Source organism: Schistocerca cancellata, chromosome 1, assembly GCF_023864275.1.
Source record: "Schistocerca cancellata isolate TAMUIC-IGC-003103 chromosome 1, iqSchCanc2.1, whole genome shotgun sequence".
Classification (NCBI taxonomy): Eukaryota; Metazoa; Arthropoda; class Insecta; order Orthoptera; family Acrididae; genus Schistocerca; species Schistocerca cancellata.
The window spans coordinates 666168121-666184809 of record NC_064626.1 but is presented as its reverse complement, the minus strand read 5'-3'; the positions used below and the strand labels follow the sequence as shown (position 1 = coordinate 666184809).

General features: G+C 39.5%; 1 protein-coding gene across 2 annotated transcripts in view; it reads left to right on the top strand.

The window, feature by feature from the left end:
* The window catches only part of LOC126183807 (E3 ubiquitin-protein ligase TRIM23-like), a 63334-nt gene extending 47868 nt beyond the window's left edge, over nt 1–15466 (top strand). For both annotated transcript variants that reach the window (XM_049926058.1, XM_049926067.1), the window contains exons 11-12: nt 14010–14199; nt 15190–15466. In XM_049926058.1, coding sequence (XP_049782015.1) covers nt 14010–14189 — 180 coding nt within the window. In that variant the 3' untranslated portion in view covers nt 14190–14199; nt 15190–15466. The remainder of the gene's footprint in view (nt 1–14009; nt 14200–15189) is intronic.
* The last annotated feature ends 1223 nt before the right edge of the window (nt 15467–16689 follow it).

Below are 16689 nucleotides of genomic sequence, written 5' to 3'. Positions count from 1 at the left end.
AGATGCCATTGGCACAATGATGCCAGACACATTGTAGAATGTGCGGCAAGAGACTGAATACTGGCCTGATATTTTGCATGTTACCAGGGGTGCATATGCTGAAATCATTTAAATGTTGACCTTGACTGACCTTATAATCCTGCCTGCTGATAAAGGCTCTACCACTGTTTTTTGGACTGCAAGGATTACCTAACAGAAGGACTCTGCCAGTTGTCAGATTCTTCCAGCTACAAATCCTGCCACAGTGACCCAATCCAGAAATCGAGCAGGATCTCCGGTCTCTCCTCAGATCTTTAGGCCCATCCCAGAACCTGTCCCCGGAGGTCATCTCTCTATTCATACTCCTACCTTCTAAATGCTTCCTAAAGTTCATAAACCCAACCATCCAGGACACCCCATTGGGGCCAGTTACTGTGCCCCACTGAGAGAATCTCTGCTCTCGTAGACCAACATCTTTGCATATTACCCACAACCTACTCGTCTGTATAAAAGACACCAACCATTTCTTCCACCGACCCTCCACAGTTCCTGTTCCTTTACCACATGGTGCCCTGCTTATCACTATTGATGCCGTCTCCCTTTACACCAACTTTCCTAATGGCCATGACCTTACCATTATTTAACACTATCGTTTCCAGTGCCTGATGGATTCCAAGCCAGCATCCTCCTTCCTAGTCACCATGACCAACTATATCCTCATCCAAAATTACCTGCAAACAAATCCGGGGTACAGCTATGGGCACCAGCATGGCACCATCCTATGCCAACCCATTCATGGGCCATCTAGAGCAATCCTCCCTAACCACCCAGAATCCCAAACCCCTCACCTATTTCAGATTCACTGATGACATTTTCGTGATCTAGATTGAGGATGAGGACACCCTTTCCATATTCTTCCAGAACCTTGGCACCTTCTCCCCCTTTTGCTTCACCTGGTCCTACTCAACCCAAAAAGCCACTTTCCTTGATGTTGCTCTCCACCTCAAAGACAGCTACACCTGTACCTCTGTCCATATCAAACCTACCAACCACCAGCAATACCTGAACTTTGACAGCTGCCACCCATTCCACACCAAGGAAGTCCCTCCCATAGTGCCTAGCCACACATGGCCGTTGCATCTGCAGTGACTTGTGGTCCTTGGACCCAGTGTCTCACTGTGGCCATTACAGATTGTAATTACCCTCCCAGCTTTGTACAAAAACATATCTACTGTGCCTTATCTTTCCAGCCACCCACCACCTCCAAAAGTCCCACCATCCAGCCAGAGAAGAGCATTTCCCTAGTAACTCAGTACCACCCAGGACTGGAGCAACTGAATTACATTCTCCGCCAGGGTTTTGACTAACTCTCGTCATGCCTTGAAGTGAGAAATGTTCTACTCACTATGCTTCCCACCCCTCCCACAGTGGTATTCTGCCACCCACAAAACCTACACTATATACTCGTTCATCATTACACGACCCCTGCTCGCAACCCCTTGCCTCATGGCTCCTATCCCTGCAATATACCTAGTTGCAAGACCTGTTCCAAATCTCCTCCCATCTACTCCAGTCTGGTCACAAACACCACATATCCCCTCAAAGGCAGGGCAACTTATGAAACCAATCATGATCTACAAGCTAAGCTGCAACCACTGTGCTGCATTTTACTTGGACATGACAACCAAGAAGCTGTCTGTCGGCGTGAATAGCCACTGACAAACTGTGGCCAAGAAACAACTGGACCATCCTCTTGCTGAGTACACCGCCTAACACAACACTCATCATTTCAGTGACTGCTTCAAAGCCTGTGCATCTGTATCCTTCCCACCAACACCAGTTTTTCTGAATTCCACAGGTGGGAAGTCTCCCTACAATATTTCCTACATTAATTACACTGCAGTGTCACAGTATTAGGAACCGCTGTTTTGTACACAATATCTTTCACATACCCCCATAGAAGGAAATCTAAAGGGGCAGTGTTAGGTGCTGTAGGGGGCCATGACATTGGGCAGTCTCAGACAGTCTACCTGTTGGCGAAGGTCTCATTAAGAGAATCACAGAGCTCTAGAGCCTAATGAGGAGGAGCATTACCTTGCTGATAAAGGTGACAGTGTCTTGCATATCCTGTAGTGCTAACATTTTTAGGTAGACAAATCACTTAACGTTACTTTCGAAGAAGAAAAATGGGCCAATCACTCAATCATACATTAACCTGCACCACACATTAACATTTGGACTGTCCCAAACGTGTTCTCATACTACGTGAGGATTTTCTGATCCCCAGACTCATACATTATGACAGTTAACTGAGCCACGAAAATGAAATATGGCCTCATCATAAAAACAGTCACACTTCAAGAAATCATTTTCCTCATCCAAACAGTTCAGCTTATCCGTTGCGAATTATTCATGTTTCTGGCAATCATCTGGTTGCAGTTTCTGAACAATTTTTTACTTGTACGCATAAAATTTAAGATATTTGCGAACTATTTTCTTCACTGTACTCTTTGGCACTTGAAGCTCCGTGAAGCTTGTCTAATCAATTTTTGTGGAGACCTCGTGAATGCAGTCTGAACGGGCTGCACAGTCTTCTCCAAAACAGGTTGTCTGCTGCTGCTTATCCATTTCTGAACAGACCCCGTTGCTAAAAAAGTTTCCATCCATGATCTGATTAATCTGACTTCAGCTGCTTTCTTTCCATAATTGGACACAAACTTTCATTAATTAGTGATTTGGTTTCTGCTTGCTACACATAACACTGAGCTTCCTCCTTAGGGGGGAGCCATTTTTATGATATAGTTCACATGGTGCTCCTTGTAGCGAAAGTGTTGAATGAGACAAATGGCTCTGAGCACTATGGGACTTGTTGAATGAGACAATGCTGTACAGAAACATCATGGGTTCGCTAGTATACCGATAGCAAAAAACAAATGTTACCATCATAAACATAATTTATATTTTATCTGGAAATCAGGGTAAACTTTCACGGACACCCTGTACAACATGAACAGCAAGGGTCCCAACGCACTTCTCTGCGGCACACCTGAAGTTACTGCTACATATGATAATGAGTCTCCATCCAAGATTACATGCTGTGTTCTTCCTATCAAGAAACCCTCAGTCTAGTCACAGATTTCGCTTGATACCCCGTATGGTCGTAATTTTAACAATAAGGATGGATGTGGTACTGAGTCAGATGCATTTCGAGAGTCAAGAAATACTGCATCTATCTGACTGCTTTGATCCAAAGCCTTCAGTACCTTATGTTAGTTGGACTTTGCATGATCTATGATTTCAGAATCCATACTGGATACCATGGAGTAGGTCATTCTGTTCAAGAAACCCCACTAAGTTTGCGCTCAGAATAGATTGTAAGATTCTACAGTATGTTATGAGTCACTTCTGCTATCCTTCTTGTAGACAGGTGTGACCAGTGTTTTGTTCAAAGATCTATGAAAATTTATAGTTCGAAGAGGATCTAACTGAGCTGCATGTTCAGTATAGAATCTGATTGAGATTCCATCAGACTTTGGGGCTCTGCTCATTTTTAATGATTTCAGCTGTTGAGAATTTATTGACACTAATACCTATTTCACTCATCTTTTCAATGGTACAAGAATTAAATGGGGGGGGGGGGGGTACCCTTGAGTTTTCCTTTGTAAAGGAACATTTGTAAACAGAGTTAAACATTTCTACTTTTGCTTTGCTATCTTCAGTTTCAATTCCTGTCTTATCCGTGGGTAACTGAATGCTAACTTTGGTGCCACAAACAGTCTTAACATTCGATCAGAATTTCTTTGGGTTTTGTGATAGATCATTTAATAATATTCCACTACACTGGTCATTGAAGGCTTCACACATTACTCTCTTAACAGTCAAACACGTTTCATTCAGCATCTTCTATTATGCAGTAATCTCTGTTCCTTCAGAAGTTTCTTTAAGGTGACTGTATACAGTGGAGGGAACCTCCCATTGTGAACCATTCTGCTGGGTACGTATCTGTTCAGTGCATGGTCAGCTATTCTTTTAAAATAGAGCCATAGTTTCTCTTCATGCTCCTGCCCTCTGCTGAATGTTTCAAGTTTCTCATTGAGATATGTCACTACTGCCTACTTTACTGGTCATATATATCTTTCTACTTGTTTCAGTTGTCCTTTGTACTTTGGTAATCATTGTTGCCACAATTGCACTATGGTCACTGACACCATGTTTGACATGCATATCCTCACAGAGGTTGCCATTAGGTCCAATATATTCCCATTGTGAGTGGGGGTCCAAAGTATCTGTTCTAGGTAGTTTTCAGAGAAAGCATTTAGTTGTGTTTTACAGGATGTCTAATCATATCCCGTCACTAACAAAACTGTAATTTTCCAGTTGATTTGGGAACTTACGTACAAGCGAATTGAGATTTTTCTTTAAAGTTTTTGGTTACATTGTGAAATGAGGCTGGTGGGTGGTAGATGGATCCAGTCTATTTTATGCCCACCCATGATACTGAGTCTTGCCCAATCAGTCTTGCATGCACTTTCAATTTTTATCTCAATGTATACACTGTCCGCATTTCCCGTCTGCCTATTCTTTCAGTATACACTTAAATTTTCCCCAAAAATCTCACTGCTATCAGTTTTGGGTTTCAACCAGCTTTCTGTACCTAATATTAATTGAGTTGCTTTTCAAGAGGTCTTCAAACTCTGGCACTTTGTTAGGAATGCTGAATACTTTGGCAGTTAACTGCTAGGATTTCTTGCCTGTGGGATTCGGGGGGTGGGAGTGGGGTGGGGGGCATTCCTCTGAATCTTAACTAATACTTTTGGGTCTCCTACACCTGTTGTTATATGGACAGGATAGAGACCTGTTTAATCAAAAACAACCTTTTGAGCATCCCACACTCAGTCAGCTACCTGGGTAGCAGCCTGTGATGTGTAGTGCACGCGTGACCCATTTAGTGGGATCCTACAGTTCTCAACACTCTGGCACAAGTTGAGGAGTTGCAACCTAGCTTGTGAGATAATCTTCGAACCTGGTTCAATCCTTCCACTCAACAGCTAGTCCGCAGCTCGTGGTCTAGTGGCTAGCATTGCTGCCTCTGGATCATGGGGTCCCAGGTTCGATTCCCGGCCGGTTGTGGATTTCCTCCACCCGGGGACTGGGCGTTTGTGTTGTCCTCATCAGTTCATCATCATTCATGAAAGTGGTGAGACTGGACTGAGTAAAGACTGGGAATTTGTACGAGCACTAATAACAGTGCAGTTAAGTGCCCTACAAACCAAACATCATCATCATCATCATCTTCCACTCAACTCAAAACCAGAGGACAATGTTCAGTTCTGGGGACAGTACTACAAACTGTGAGCTTTGTTGAAACTCCATCATGTGCAAGGCTGATCTTCTCACCCTTCTCTGCCAGTGGCTGGAATGACCCAAGTATGTCCTCAGAGCCCAGGTGACAGGCATCATTTCTTCCAATGTACACCATGATCTACAGCTGGTTTCACCCTGTCCCCTCAGTGGCTGCCAGAATATCCTCTTCAACATGCTGAATGAGGCTCCCAGGTGTACATTCCCTAAGAAGCACCATTATTTGCCGTATGTTTGAACTGCCGATGATTAATAGACCCGTACCCTTTTGCATTTGCTTCCTCTTGACACAGGACAAAATGGATTTGCCCAAAACAGGTGAAGTGAGTGTCAGTGGCTCAGTTTCAGTGAAAGACAGCACCTTGAACTTGATGGTTAGGGGAATTAGTCCAGTGTGGTCCCTGCCTACTCTGTACAGGACTCCTGTATCTACCTTTGACATGCCACTTGCAGTCAAGTGGATTAGTAGTGACAATCACCTACTTCCTGCAGACGAGACAGGATCCATTGCTTATTCAGGTTCACAATGAAATAGTTGTTTCATTGTCCATGTTTGGCAGAGTGTTGCTTTTTTTTTAAAAATTCTTTTTAACTGTGGCAGTGAGAGTACTTTATTCCTGGAGACTCGGTAGGTTCTTTTTTATTTTAGGAAAGACTCATTGCTGACTGTTCTTATATGGCTGTGTAGCTCAGTAAAATAATTTTACGTACCATCTGGTAAATTGAAATACTGGGTCTCTTTCCAGTATTTTGTAATACAAAACAACTATTTTGCTGTTATTGTAATAACTCCAAATCTATTGATGTATTAATCAGTGTAATTATGCATATAACCCACGAAATTGTTAGTCACGATGCGGAGTGATCCGTGCAATGGTGCCAGTTTACCTGGGCAACAGTGGCAGAATGAAGGAGTCATATGCACCATCTCAGTTTCAATCATCTCAGCTCTCTGATGGGTACTACATGCTCTCAGATGGTCTTATTTGTGATGACTTTGTGATACTTATTATTTTCTGGACACTGACCTGGACTTTGTTATTCCCTGTCAACATTTGGCTTGTGCACGAACATGTCTGTTTCCCTAATGTGGTGCTGTCACTGTGCTCTGATTGACTGCACATTGTTTCTTTCGTGAGTGAACCAACATTGTGTGCAGAAACGAAGAGAGTCATTCGTATTCGAGTGCTTCCCAGTCAGACAAAACTTAGTGTTCTTCAGCACAAAACTAACATTTCAATTATTCAGTAAGTTGACAGACTACTTAGTGACACAGAAGTATGCTAAAGTATTTGTTTATGTTTAATTCAAGAAGAGTAGGGACCTCTTATATTCTGTGATTTATATGTACTTAATTGGTGTTCAATAAAACCCATGTTGTTGAAGAAGTAGGCTTACAGGTACAACAGCTGTTACCTTGGGATGTTTCTGAATTGAGGTTCTCAGCATTCAGAACCTGTATTCTTGTGTATTATCAGCCCTAAACTGTAAAGGAAAAAATATATTATATTTACTCCAGTCAGCAAAAGACATAAGCAGAGAGAACATGAAGTACTTGCAGTAGGAGTGGTGGGAGATGAGCTTATTATTCAATTGGAAGAGTTGCAGATCTCTGAAAAGAGAAGTGTTGTGTTACGGTTTTAAAGTAACATCTTTTTTGTATATATTAAATGAAAAAAGGAAGAGATGCTTTCTTTATCAACCAAAACACACGTTAAAGGAAATTAGTATATTTTGCAGAAAGCAGCGTAGCATTTTTTTTTGTGGTAAGCTGCTCCTGAAAAATATGTCAGTTATGACACTAACTGTGCACTGATCCCTGTTGGGAATTTTCCAGCTGTTTCTTAGACACAGTACTGTTCATCGAATAGCAGATGCAGTGACCAGTGGATAGACATATAGAATAGATGGCCAAATTCTTCAGATTTAGAATGTGTGTGCACACTCCTTCAATCAGAGCTATCAACATCACATTCAAACTATCTGCCATTACTAATGTGCCACAAGAAAGCATTAGTCCGCTTGTAGTTTTCCTTTGGTATGGTAGGCATACATTATCAGGCAGTGCAAGCAACCTAACCCTATTTAACTATCACTGGCTGCAGCAGCAATAACGCTTTCTGCCCATATTGGCAACCAACCTATTGTTTTCTCAAACCCTAATGAAGGTGCATGTGACAGCCAAATTGGCAGCATTGTAGCTTCAAATGAGAAACACCAAATAATAGGTAGTTTTAACAGAATCTAGTGATCCATTCTTACATTGAATATTAGTTTCCATTCAGGACTTTCCATCAATACATGATTCGTATTTCAGGATTTTACTGTGCAGCCAGTGGGAAATAACCAATAGGCTGTGATGATTTCAGTGTAGTTTTTCTAAAAGACTCTGGCAGGAGAATTAATCTAAAAATATTGTGTCCATAAATTTTGCATCAGTAGTATTTTTCTAACACCTGTGGAGCAAGGTAGTGAAGCCCTTACTCATCTTCTAAACAAAATTGAGACTAAGAAGACACATGTTTACTTAGTAGTGAGTACACTGCTTGGTTGCAATGGCACCAAGTTGACATAAACAGAGTAGTACAATCCAACACAAAAGAACCTGATACCAGTAACACTTTTTCTTCTAAATAATCTGCAAAAGACATAGCAAAAGTAAACTTAAGTCAGATGTTGATATTAAATCTCATTTTTTGGTAAACTTTTGTTATTATTTGAATGTTGCCTTCCTAAAAACATTAATAAAAAATTATATCTGAAAACAACGATGATGTGACTTACCAAACGAAAGTGCTGGCAGGTCGATAGACACACAAGCAAACACAAACATACACACAAAATTCAAGCGTTCGCAACCAGCGGTTGTTTCATCAGGAAAGAGGGAAGGAGAGGGAAAGACGAAAGGATGTGGGTTTTAAGGGAGAGGGTAAGGAGTCATTCCAATCCCGGGAGCGGAAAGACTTACCTTAGGGGGAAAAAAGGACAGGTATACACTCGCACACACACCCATATCCAACCGCACATACACAGACACAAGCAGACATTTGTAAGTGCCAGCGCTTTCGTTTGGTAAGTCACATCATCTTTGTTTTTAGATATATTTTTCCCACGTGGAATGTTTCTCTCTATTATATCCATATCATTAATAAAAAATTACCTTAACAAGCCTGGATCATTAACAGTATTGAAGTACCTTGTAAATGGAAATGGGAATGTTGCTTATAACATCTACATAACGTAAAGTTTCGGTTATATTTACTAGCTCAAAAATTCATTCAGTGGTGTAAAGCTTCATTTTTCTTTTATTTTTTAATGCAACATTAATAATCCAAGCAGAGTCTAACCTTCTTAAATTACAGTCAAATGAGAGCAAGGTAGTGTCGCTGTTAAGTTGATTGGGAGTGTTGTAAATGATTGTTCACAACTGCCGCGTTCCTTATCAATGATTTCATAAATCAAATTAAAGAAATGATGTCTAGTATTTCAGAAGAAACAGTGAAACATCATGATGTAAATACAGTTGCCACAAGATTTAATCAGTTTGAATACTTGCCCACTGTTGTTTGTGGAATGCAGATCATTACAAGTTGTTCTACAAATGAAGTCTTAACCAGACTCTGTGGTGTCTCCTACATAATATACTCAGAAGTAGTTCTGTCATAATAAACAAATATCTTTACTTAAATATTTAATGACACTAGCTCACTGCAGTTCCCAAAAAATCTTAAAATAGGCCATTGTTAAATTTCTTTATAATGAAATGACTGGATAAATGTCAGTAATAGCTAACAGTTTTCATCATTGACTTTGTGTTCAAACATGATTTTAGTCCTATATTGATACTTGGTAAAAACAGCTTAGATTTCGTAGGGCTGATGAATTAAAAATGCCATTTGCAGTGCTAGCTGGTATTATGTGAGCTGTCCAAGGCCTTTAATGGCTGATACTTTGTCATGAGAAATATTATCTTTGTAATCAGTTATGTAGGAAATGACTTGAGATGTGTGAATTTTAACAAAATTCATATAGAAAGTTATACAAAATTATTAAACTAATGTAGGACTTGTTTTCCTGACTGAAATTAAATCATCAATGAAATTCTGCAAAATTAAATATTATAGGCACTACCATTTCTCATTTGTATCAGCAACTTTTCATTGAATAACAAGCATAACCAATCCTTATTATCCCTGACAGAGTACAACTAAACAGTTGAAGAAAAGTCTTGATTTAACTGGAACATGGGCAATTAAAGTAACATTAAATCAATTTAAGGATACAGGTAATGGCCAAAAATAAGAAACCCATTGAGAAATAGAGAAGGATGAAAAAGAAAGAGTTAATAGGTGGGGGAAATGGCAGCTTGATGTCAAAAAACACATTAAATAAATGCTTAAGACTAGAAAGTATGAGGTTCATTCAAAGGAAACCTGGTCAGTGTGTCTGCCTTTGCCTTGCTCGTAAGGTGTCACCACGTAACTGCGGGTACAATGGCGCCATCTGTTGGTAGAGAGACTGATGCATGTGCACCATTTGATGTTGCACAGTGCCAATGTGGTTTCACACTGAAGAGAAGGCGGTCACACAAGTTATCGTCCACTACTGAACATGCAGGCGAGTAGCAGGAACAGCAAGGAGTGATTTGATTTTAGGCGGCAGATGGAGTTGGACGCCATGAAATCGAGCTTCTTTACCGAACCTTAGACAAGCCATCAAGTCGAAATGCCGTGGCATGTTGTCCAATGGCGTTACCCTCATGCATGATAATGCCCACCCACACACGACCTATGCAGTGAAGATGACATTGCAGCAGTTTCGGTGGGAAACGCTGGAACATCCAACCTTTCACTGTGCAACTTTCATGAGTTTGGACCTGTAAAACAAGCTATTTGTGGACATCGATTCGCAATGGATGACGAAGTGTGTGACTGGGTTCTGGCCTGGTTTCGACAGCAGCCTACTAGCTTCTTCAAGGATGGAATCGACCAGCTAGTATCGCAATCGGATAAATGTGCCAACAATTTTGATGACTATTTTGGAGTGTGTGTACTGTGTATAACTACATTTTTGAGTTAATAAAATCGTTACCGTTACTTTACACTAGTGACGGGGTTTCATTTGAATGCTCCTTATAATAATACGAGTCTTGAGGAATGGAGAAAAAAATTAAATGATGGGGAAAAAAGTAAAAATGTAATGGTAAATTGAAGAAAATGCCAATGGCCTTGTCGTAGAGGTAACACCGGTTCCTGTGAGATCACCAGAGGTAAGCATTGGCGAGCTTGACCAGCACGTGGATGGGTCACTGTCCGGGTCTGTTGAGGGGTGTTGGCAAGTGGGGTGCACTCAGCCCTTGTGAGGCCAATTGTGGAGCTACTTGATTGAGAAGTTGTGGCTCTGATAACGAAAACTAACAATGTCTGAGAGAGCAGTGTGCTAACCACATGCCCCTCTATATCCACAACCAGTGACGTCTACTGGCTGAGGATGACACTGCAGTCGGTAGGTACTGTTGGCCCTTATGAGGCCTGTTTGCCTGGGGAGAGAAAAACTGAAGCAAATAGGGAAGATTTCAAAAGTTCTAAGAAGGCAATACAGGTTGCGACAAAAGTTGAGATATACCCCCGAGATATACCCCTATTAAAGTCAAATGATGTGAGGAATCATAAAGGAGTCTAATACAGGGTATCTGTACGTGTGGGCGCACCTTATAGGAGCTATGACAACAGTGGCGGCCATTTTAAAATCTGCTGTCTTGGATTTGCGTGACATGTTTCAAATGGGAAGGGGGTCACATGGCAGATCATTTTGAAGATCCTTTTTCTTGTGAATACAGAAGTGAAATCTGTTTAAAGAGATCTTTCTTTGTCTAGGAGATATGACCCATTAAAGTTTAGGACACTTCTCGTAGTCGGCATTACAGCATAAGCTTAATATGACCTCCATTGTGGTGAACACACAATTGGAGTCATTTTTTGACAGTCCTGTTGCATATGTGAGTCAAGAAAGGCCCATGCCTCGTCAGTATGCCAGCAAAGATGGGCTGCATTGTTGATTTTTACGTCATACACAATTGATTTCAAATGTCCACACAAATAAAAGCCAGCAGGTGGTAGACCAGGGGACTGTGGTGGGCATTAGATAGGACATCTCCTACCCATCCAGTGACCTCCAAACTGTTCATCCAGAAACTGTCTGACTTCGGTAGCATAGTGGATACATGTACCATTATGTTGGAAGAAAGTTGGGAAATCACCCTGGCAAGTAAACAGCGTTGGAAGCACATAACCACAGAGCATTCAACGTTCCATCAATAAACACCAGCCCAACAATTCTTGTGCCCCAAATCCCACACTAAACCATCACTTTTTCACCGCCAGAACCTTTATAGAAATCCACTCGAGGAGTTTGCAACTGACTAGTAATGATGGTCCTGTTTGTTTACTTATCCTTGAAAATAAAAAATAGCATTGTCACTGAACACCTGTTGTATGCAGTTTGTCATTCCTGCTATTGCACTGTTCCAGAGCCCATTCTGCAAACTGCACCTGCCGGTAAGGATCATCCTCCAAGAGATGATGTTGCATCTTTAACTTGTACTGGTGCCATTGGTGTGTGTGCAATACAAGCAGGATTGAACAGTGTGTGACACTGGATATTGCTGATAACTGGCACCTGCTGCACTGTAGACTTTTCACAAATGATGCCAAACTGCTGTTCCAGTGTCCTTGTCAGTGGCTGTTCTTGGATGTCCACTTCATGGCTTGTCCACCACAGAACCCGGTGCACAAAATTTGTCCAATAACTTGAATATTGTCATATGTGAAATGTCATTCCCCTTGGGGCACCAGGCATTAAAGTCAACAGCAATAATGCTGGCTGGCACTCCGTCCACCACTCATTAACACAATTTCAAGACATTCCTGCTGTGTAAGTGCCATTGTGGATCACCTGCAACAGTAAGCAGAATTTATCACCTCTCACAGTTTCAAATAACAGGTCATAACTCATACACAGATAAAGATATCTTAAAACAGATTTCTCACGTGTCTTCCTGAGAAAGAGATAGTTCAAAATGATGTGCCACATGACTCCCTTCCCATTTGAAACACATCACCAAAATCCAAGATGGCGGATTTCAAAATGGCCGCCATTGTTGTAATAGCTCCTATAAGTTGTGCCCCCACCTACAAATTCCCCATACCATACACCATTATGATACCTCACACTGTTCGACTTTTATAGGGGTGTATCCTGTCTTTTTGCCTCACCCTGTTCTGTGGTTTGTGTAAAAATACTCAGATATATACAACAGGTAAATGAAGTAAGTAACAAGGACTGTAAACAGTGGAGTAACAGAAGAAAAAATAAAAATTATGAAACATTGATAAAGAGAAGAATCTTCTAAATGAAACTGAGTTCAAATAAATGTACAAAAACTTCTATGTATGAGTTGGTTAGCAGCACAATTACAAGTGAAAGGTAACAAAAACACCAGATTTGAGAACCTGAAAACCTTTTTCTGAAGAGAGAGAAAAGAGTTGGTAGAAATTATATTATTCCGTAGTTATACTACTTGTATTTTTCTGCTTTCCTATGCTACTATGCATTGAAGTCTCTCTTTTACATGTACACACTTTTTGTTTAAGTTTTAATATATTTACCAACAATACAGCTATTAGATGAAATGTATTTTAAAGAAAAAGAGCCATAGTTGATAGCCACAACATATATTCATAGATGACAGAGTAAACATCATGAGAAAGGATACTTATTCCCTTCATAAAAATAAAATAGCTATGACAATCTCTTTGAAGTATGGCTTGTGCAATGTGCCATATCACATACTCTAATACTCTACACTGTCTCTGGCATTACATAATTATTGTGTGTAATAAAGGAGGAAACAGCAGCATGTAATACTCTGTTATTGAGTGTGCTTTGTAAATAACCAAGGTTATTGCCTTCACCCTCCCATACCAATGTTTTCAATATCCAAAGAATAAAACTGCTTCATCTACTCATAATATCCAAAGAATAAAACTGCTTCATCTACTCATTGCAGTTTTGCTACCTAATTGGTTTTATGTGCGTTAACACATTGCGTTTTGTGCTTTGCCTTTAGTGACACATCATTGACAGGATATTAAACTTTAATCTGTCTTCCATTGCTATTTAAAATTCATTGTTATTGACTTCCTTTCTATTGACAATTTCCATTTCTTTTTTATTCTCTTGCCTTCTCATTTTTGTTTTCCACCCATGATTTCTTTGAGGTTTATGTCTCATCTTTTATTCATTTATTTAAAGGTGATAATTATTGGTACAAGACACTATAAAATTTGAACCATCACCACTGCTTTCTTGCTGCTTTGTTTCATGCAAAGTAATGGTCAGTGTAACTTTTTCTTTTGGTTCAGCTACTGCATATCCTACCCTGTCTTATTGCTTTCTTTTATTCGCTTTCTCATGATAAAGTATGTGCTGTGTTTTTACTGTTTTGGTTAGTAATTTTCATTACATCGCCTCTGTTACATGTATGTTTTATAGGTATGAAATCTTCTTATGTTACAGAAACCATAGCAGTTCCTGATTAGGCATATGGATGAGTGACGTATCAGTGGCTGTTTTCTAGCAATATTTATTTATTTATTTATTTGTTGCAGGACCTAGAGGGCTGCCTTTCTGTGGAACAGCTGACAGAGCAGTTGGGATTGTCCAAGCTATGCTGTACACGTTCGTGGCATATCCAAGCATGTGATGCACAGAGTGGTACAGGGCTGCATGATGGACTGGAATGGCTGTCACGCCAGCTAGTGGCCTCTAGTGTTCTTGATGTCAACTGACTGTATCCCAGTAAGTATTGAGTTTTTATCCATTTAATTTTTATTTCCTATGAAATTCTAATGATGAAAGAGAGAAATAATGTCTCATCTTCTGCAAAAATACTAGAAACAGTAGTAATAAATGCTTATGTCATTATTTTCTTTCAATTACTTTATTCAGTGTAAAACTTCTTGAAATTTACCGCAGGACATGAGCCAAGTTGAAACAGTCTCTTGGATTCTTGAAGTTAGTGCTGGGTCAGTTCTTTGTGTAAAGAAGTAGTTCACAGGGAATGGAGACATTTAGTTAAGAAGTAAAATGTTTAGACAGAATTGGTTTTTCAAGATCTTTGTTCATTTTAGCATCACTGTAAATACTTCTTTCTTTCTTCTTCTTCTTCTTCTTCTTCTTCTTCTTCTTCTTCTTCTTTTTACCACATGTGACATACTCTGTGTTCTGTTCTGTGTACAGAAATCTTTCTCATTGTAAAATGTTTTCAATGTTCTTTTTTGAAGTTCACTGTCAGTGGTCTTTAAGACAGTGTACACCATATCATTCTGGCTATTTCACGTCATAATTTGGTTTCTGTTCGCTCTTTTCATATCATCATCATCATCACCACTGTTGATTCATACTAGGAAATACAAGTTCATTTTTTTTCTGAGGGTGTGAATATGCTAACATAAAATATATGAAGAAATTCAGAACACAAAGAAGGATAGTGGTGCTATTACATACATTTCAAAGGTTCACTAAATGTGTGCTTGAAATCTGAATTCACAAATTTTTTGGGTCATGGCCTTATTATGTTACATTGTGGACAGTTTGCTTACGTAATATTGCATTTGCATTCATTCATTGTGTTCAGATCTTTTTGCAATCATACTGAGACATTTTCTGAAAACCATACTTTTTTGTTGTCAGTTCATCCAGCTACTTCAAAAAATGTAATAAGTGTATCATTATAAAACATGAATATGTGCGTATTTGCATGAAATGTAGTAGCAGTATTTGTTTCAGATCCTTCACGGAAACATCAACATATAGACTGGGGGACATGGAACATCTAATTTGAGGATATTCCATGGTTTGCTATTACAAGTTTGTGAACATTTGTGATATTATGTGTTAAAGTTGTGTTGTATGCATGTTTCGAGGTAGTTCATGTGTTCAGTGTATAGAATGTGATACTATAAATTTTTCAGAATAGTGGAATGTTTGTGTCAAAAAATACTCATTCAATGTGTGCTAGAATTTGGTGTATTTGTAAAAATAATAAAACTGTATTTAGACAGTCTCCTTGCAAGTTCTTTATTTTGCCAGACATCCTCAAGTGTATATTGTTTAGAAATTGTATATTGTTTAGAAATTTTTCGTGAAACAGAATTTTATACAAAAGAGGGATTTCAGGAGTGTAAACTTCTTCTTTCTTGCTCTCTTAAAAATAAGAGTGTCTTAGAAATAAATTTCTAGTTTAAGAATTTATAATTCATTGCTAACTAGAGAATCACAATTTTTGTAACTGCCAACATTTTTCATTTCATGTCTTAATGAGAATTTACATAAAATATTTTTGAGCAAGAGACTATAAGAAAGATTTTTTTTCTTTTTTTTATTTCATAACATTCATGTTACTTTTCTGTTTTCAGTTGCAGTGGAAGAAACTTTTGTCGTTAGATGTGTACATTTGTGTGAAAATTAAAATTCCAGCATAGTCCATGGTTTGTTAGGCTTGTACTCTAAAAACGTTAACATATGTCTCAATTAACAAGAGTATAGCTCATCTGTATCACAATATTTTTTTTTAACTGCAAACAGTTAGAATTTCATGGCTCAGTGAGAGTTTCCATAAAATATTGTTGGGACAGAGACTTTAAAAGAGATGTTTTTTCGTACCTCATAACATTCATGTTACTTTTCTTTTTTGAGGTGCAGTGGAAGAATTTTTGTCATTAGATGGGTGCATTGTGTGGGAAAATTAAGGTTGCAGAGTAGTCCATGGTGTGTTTAGGCTTGTACTCTTAAAACATTAACATATGTTTCAATTTACCAAGAGTATAGTTCATCTGCATCACATGTATGAATCAAGTTGCCACCTTCCAACTGGACTTCATATGCTGCATCATTTTAATATTGTCATCAGTGAAGTATTGTGTTTCATCTGTGGACTTGAAAAACATCAAACATCAAAAAACATCAAACCATCATGTCGGCACCAATGACTCCTGCCGTCTGGGTTCAGAGGTCATCCTCAGTTCGTACAGGCGGTTGGCGGAATTGGTGAAGGCGGAAAGCCTTGCTCGCGGGGTGGAATCAGAGCTAACTATTTGTAGTATTGTTCCCAGAACCGATCGCAGTCCTCTGGTTTGGAGCCGAGTGGAAGCCTTAAACCAGAGGCTCAGACGATTCTGCGGAGATCTGGGGTGCAAATTTCTCGACCTCCGCTATCGGGTGGAGAAATGTAGGGTCCCCCTGAATAGGTCAGGCGTGCACTACACGGCGGAAGCGGCTACAAGGGTA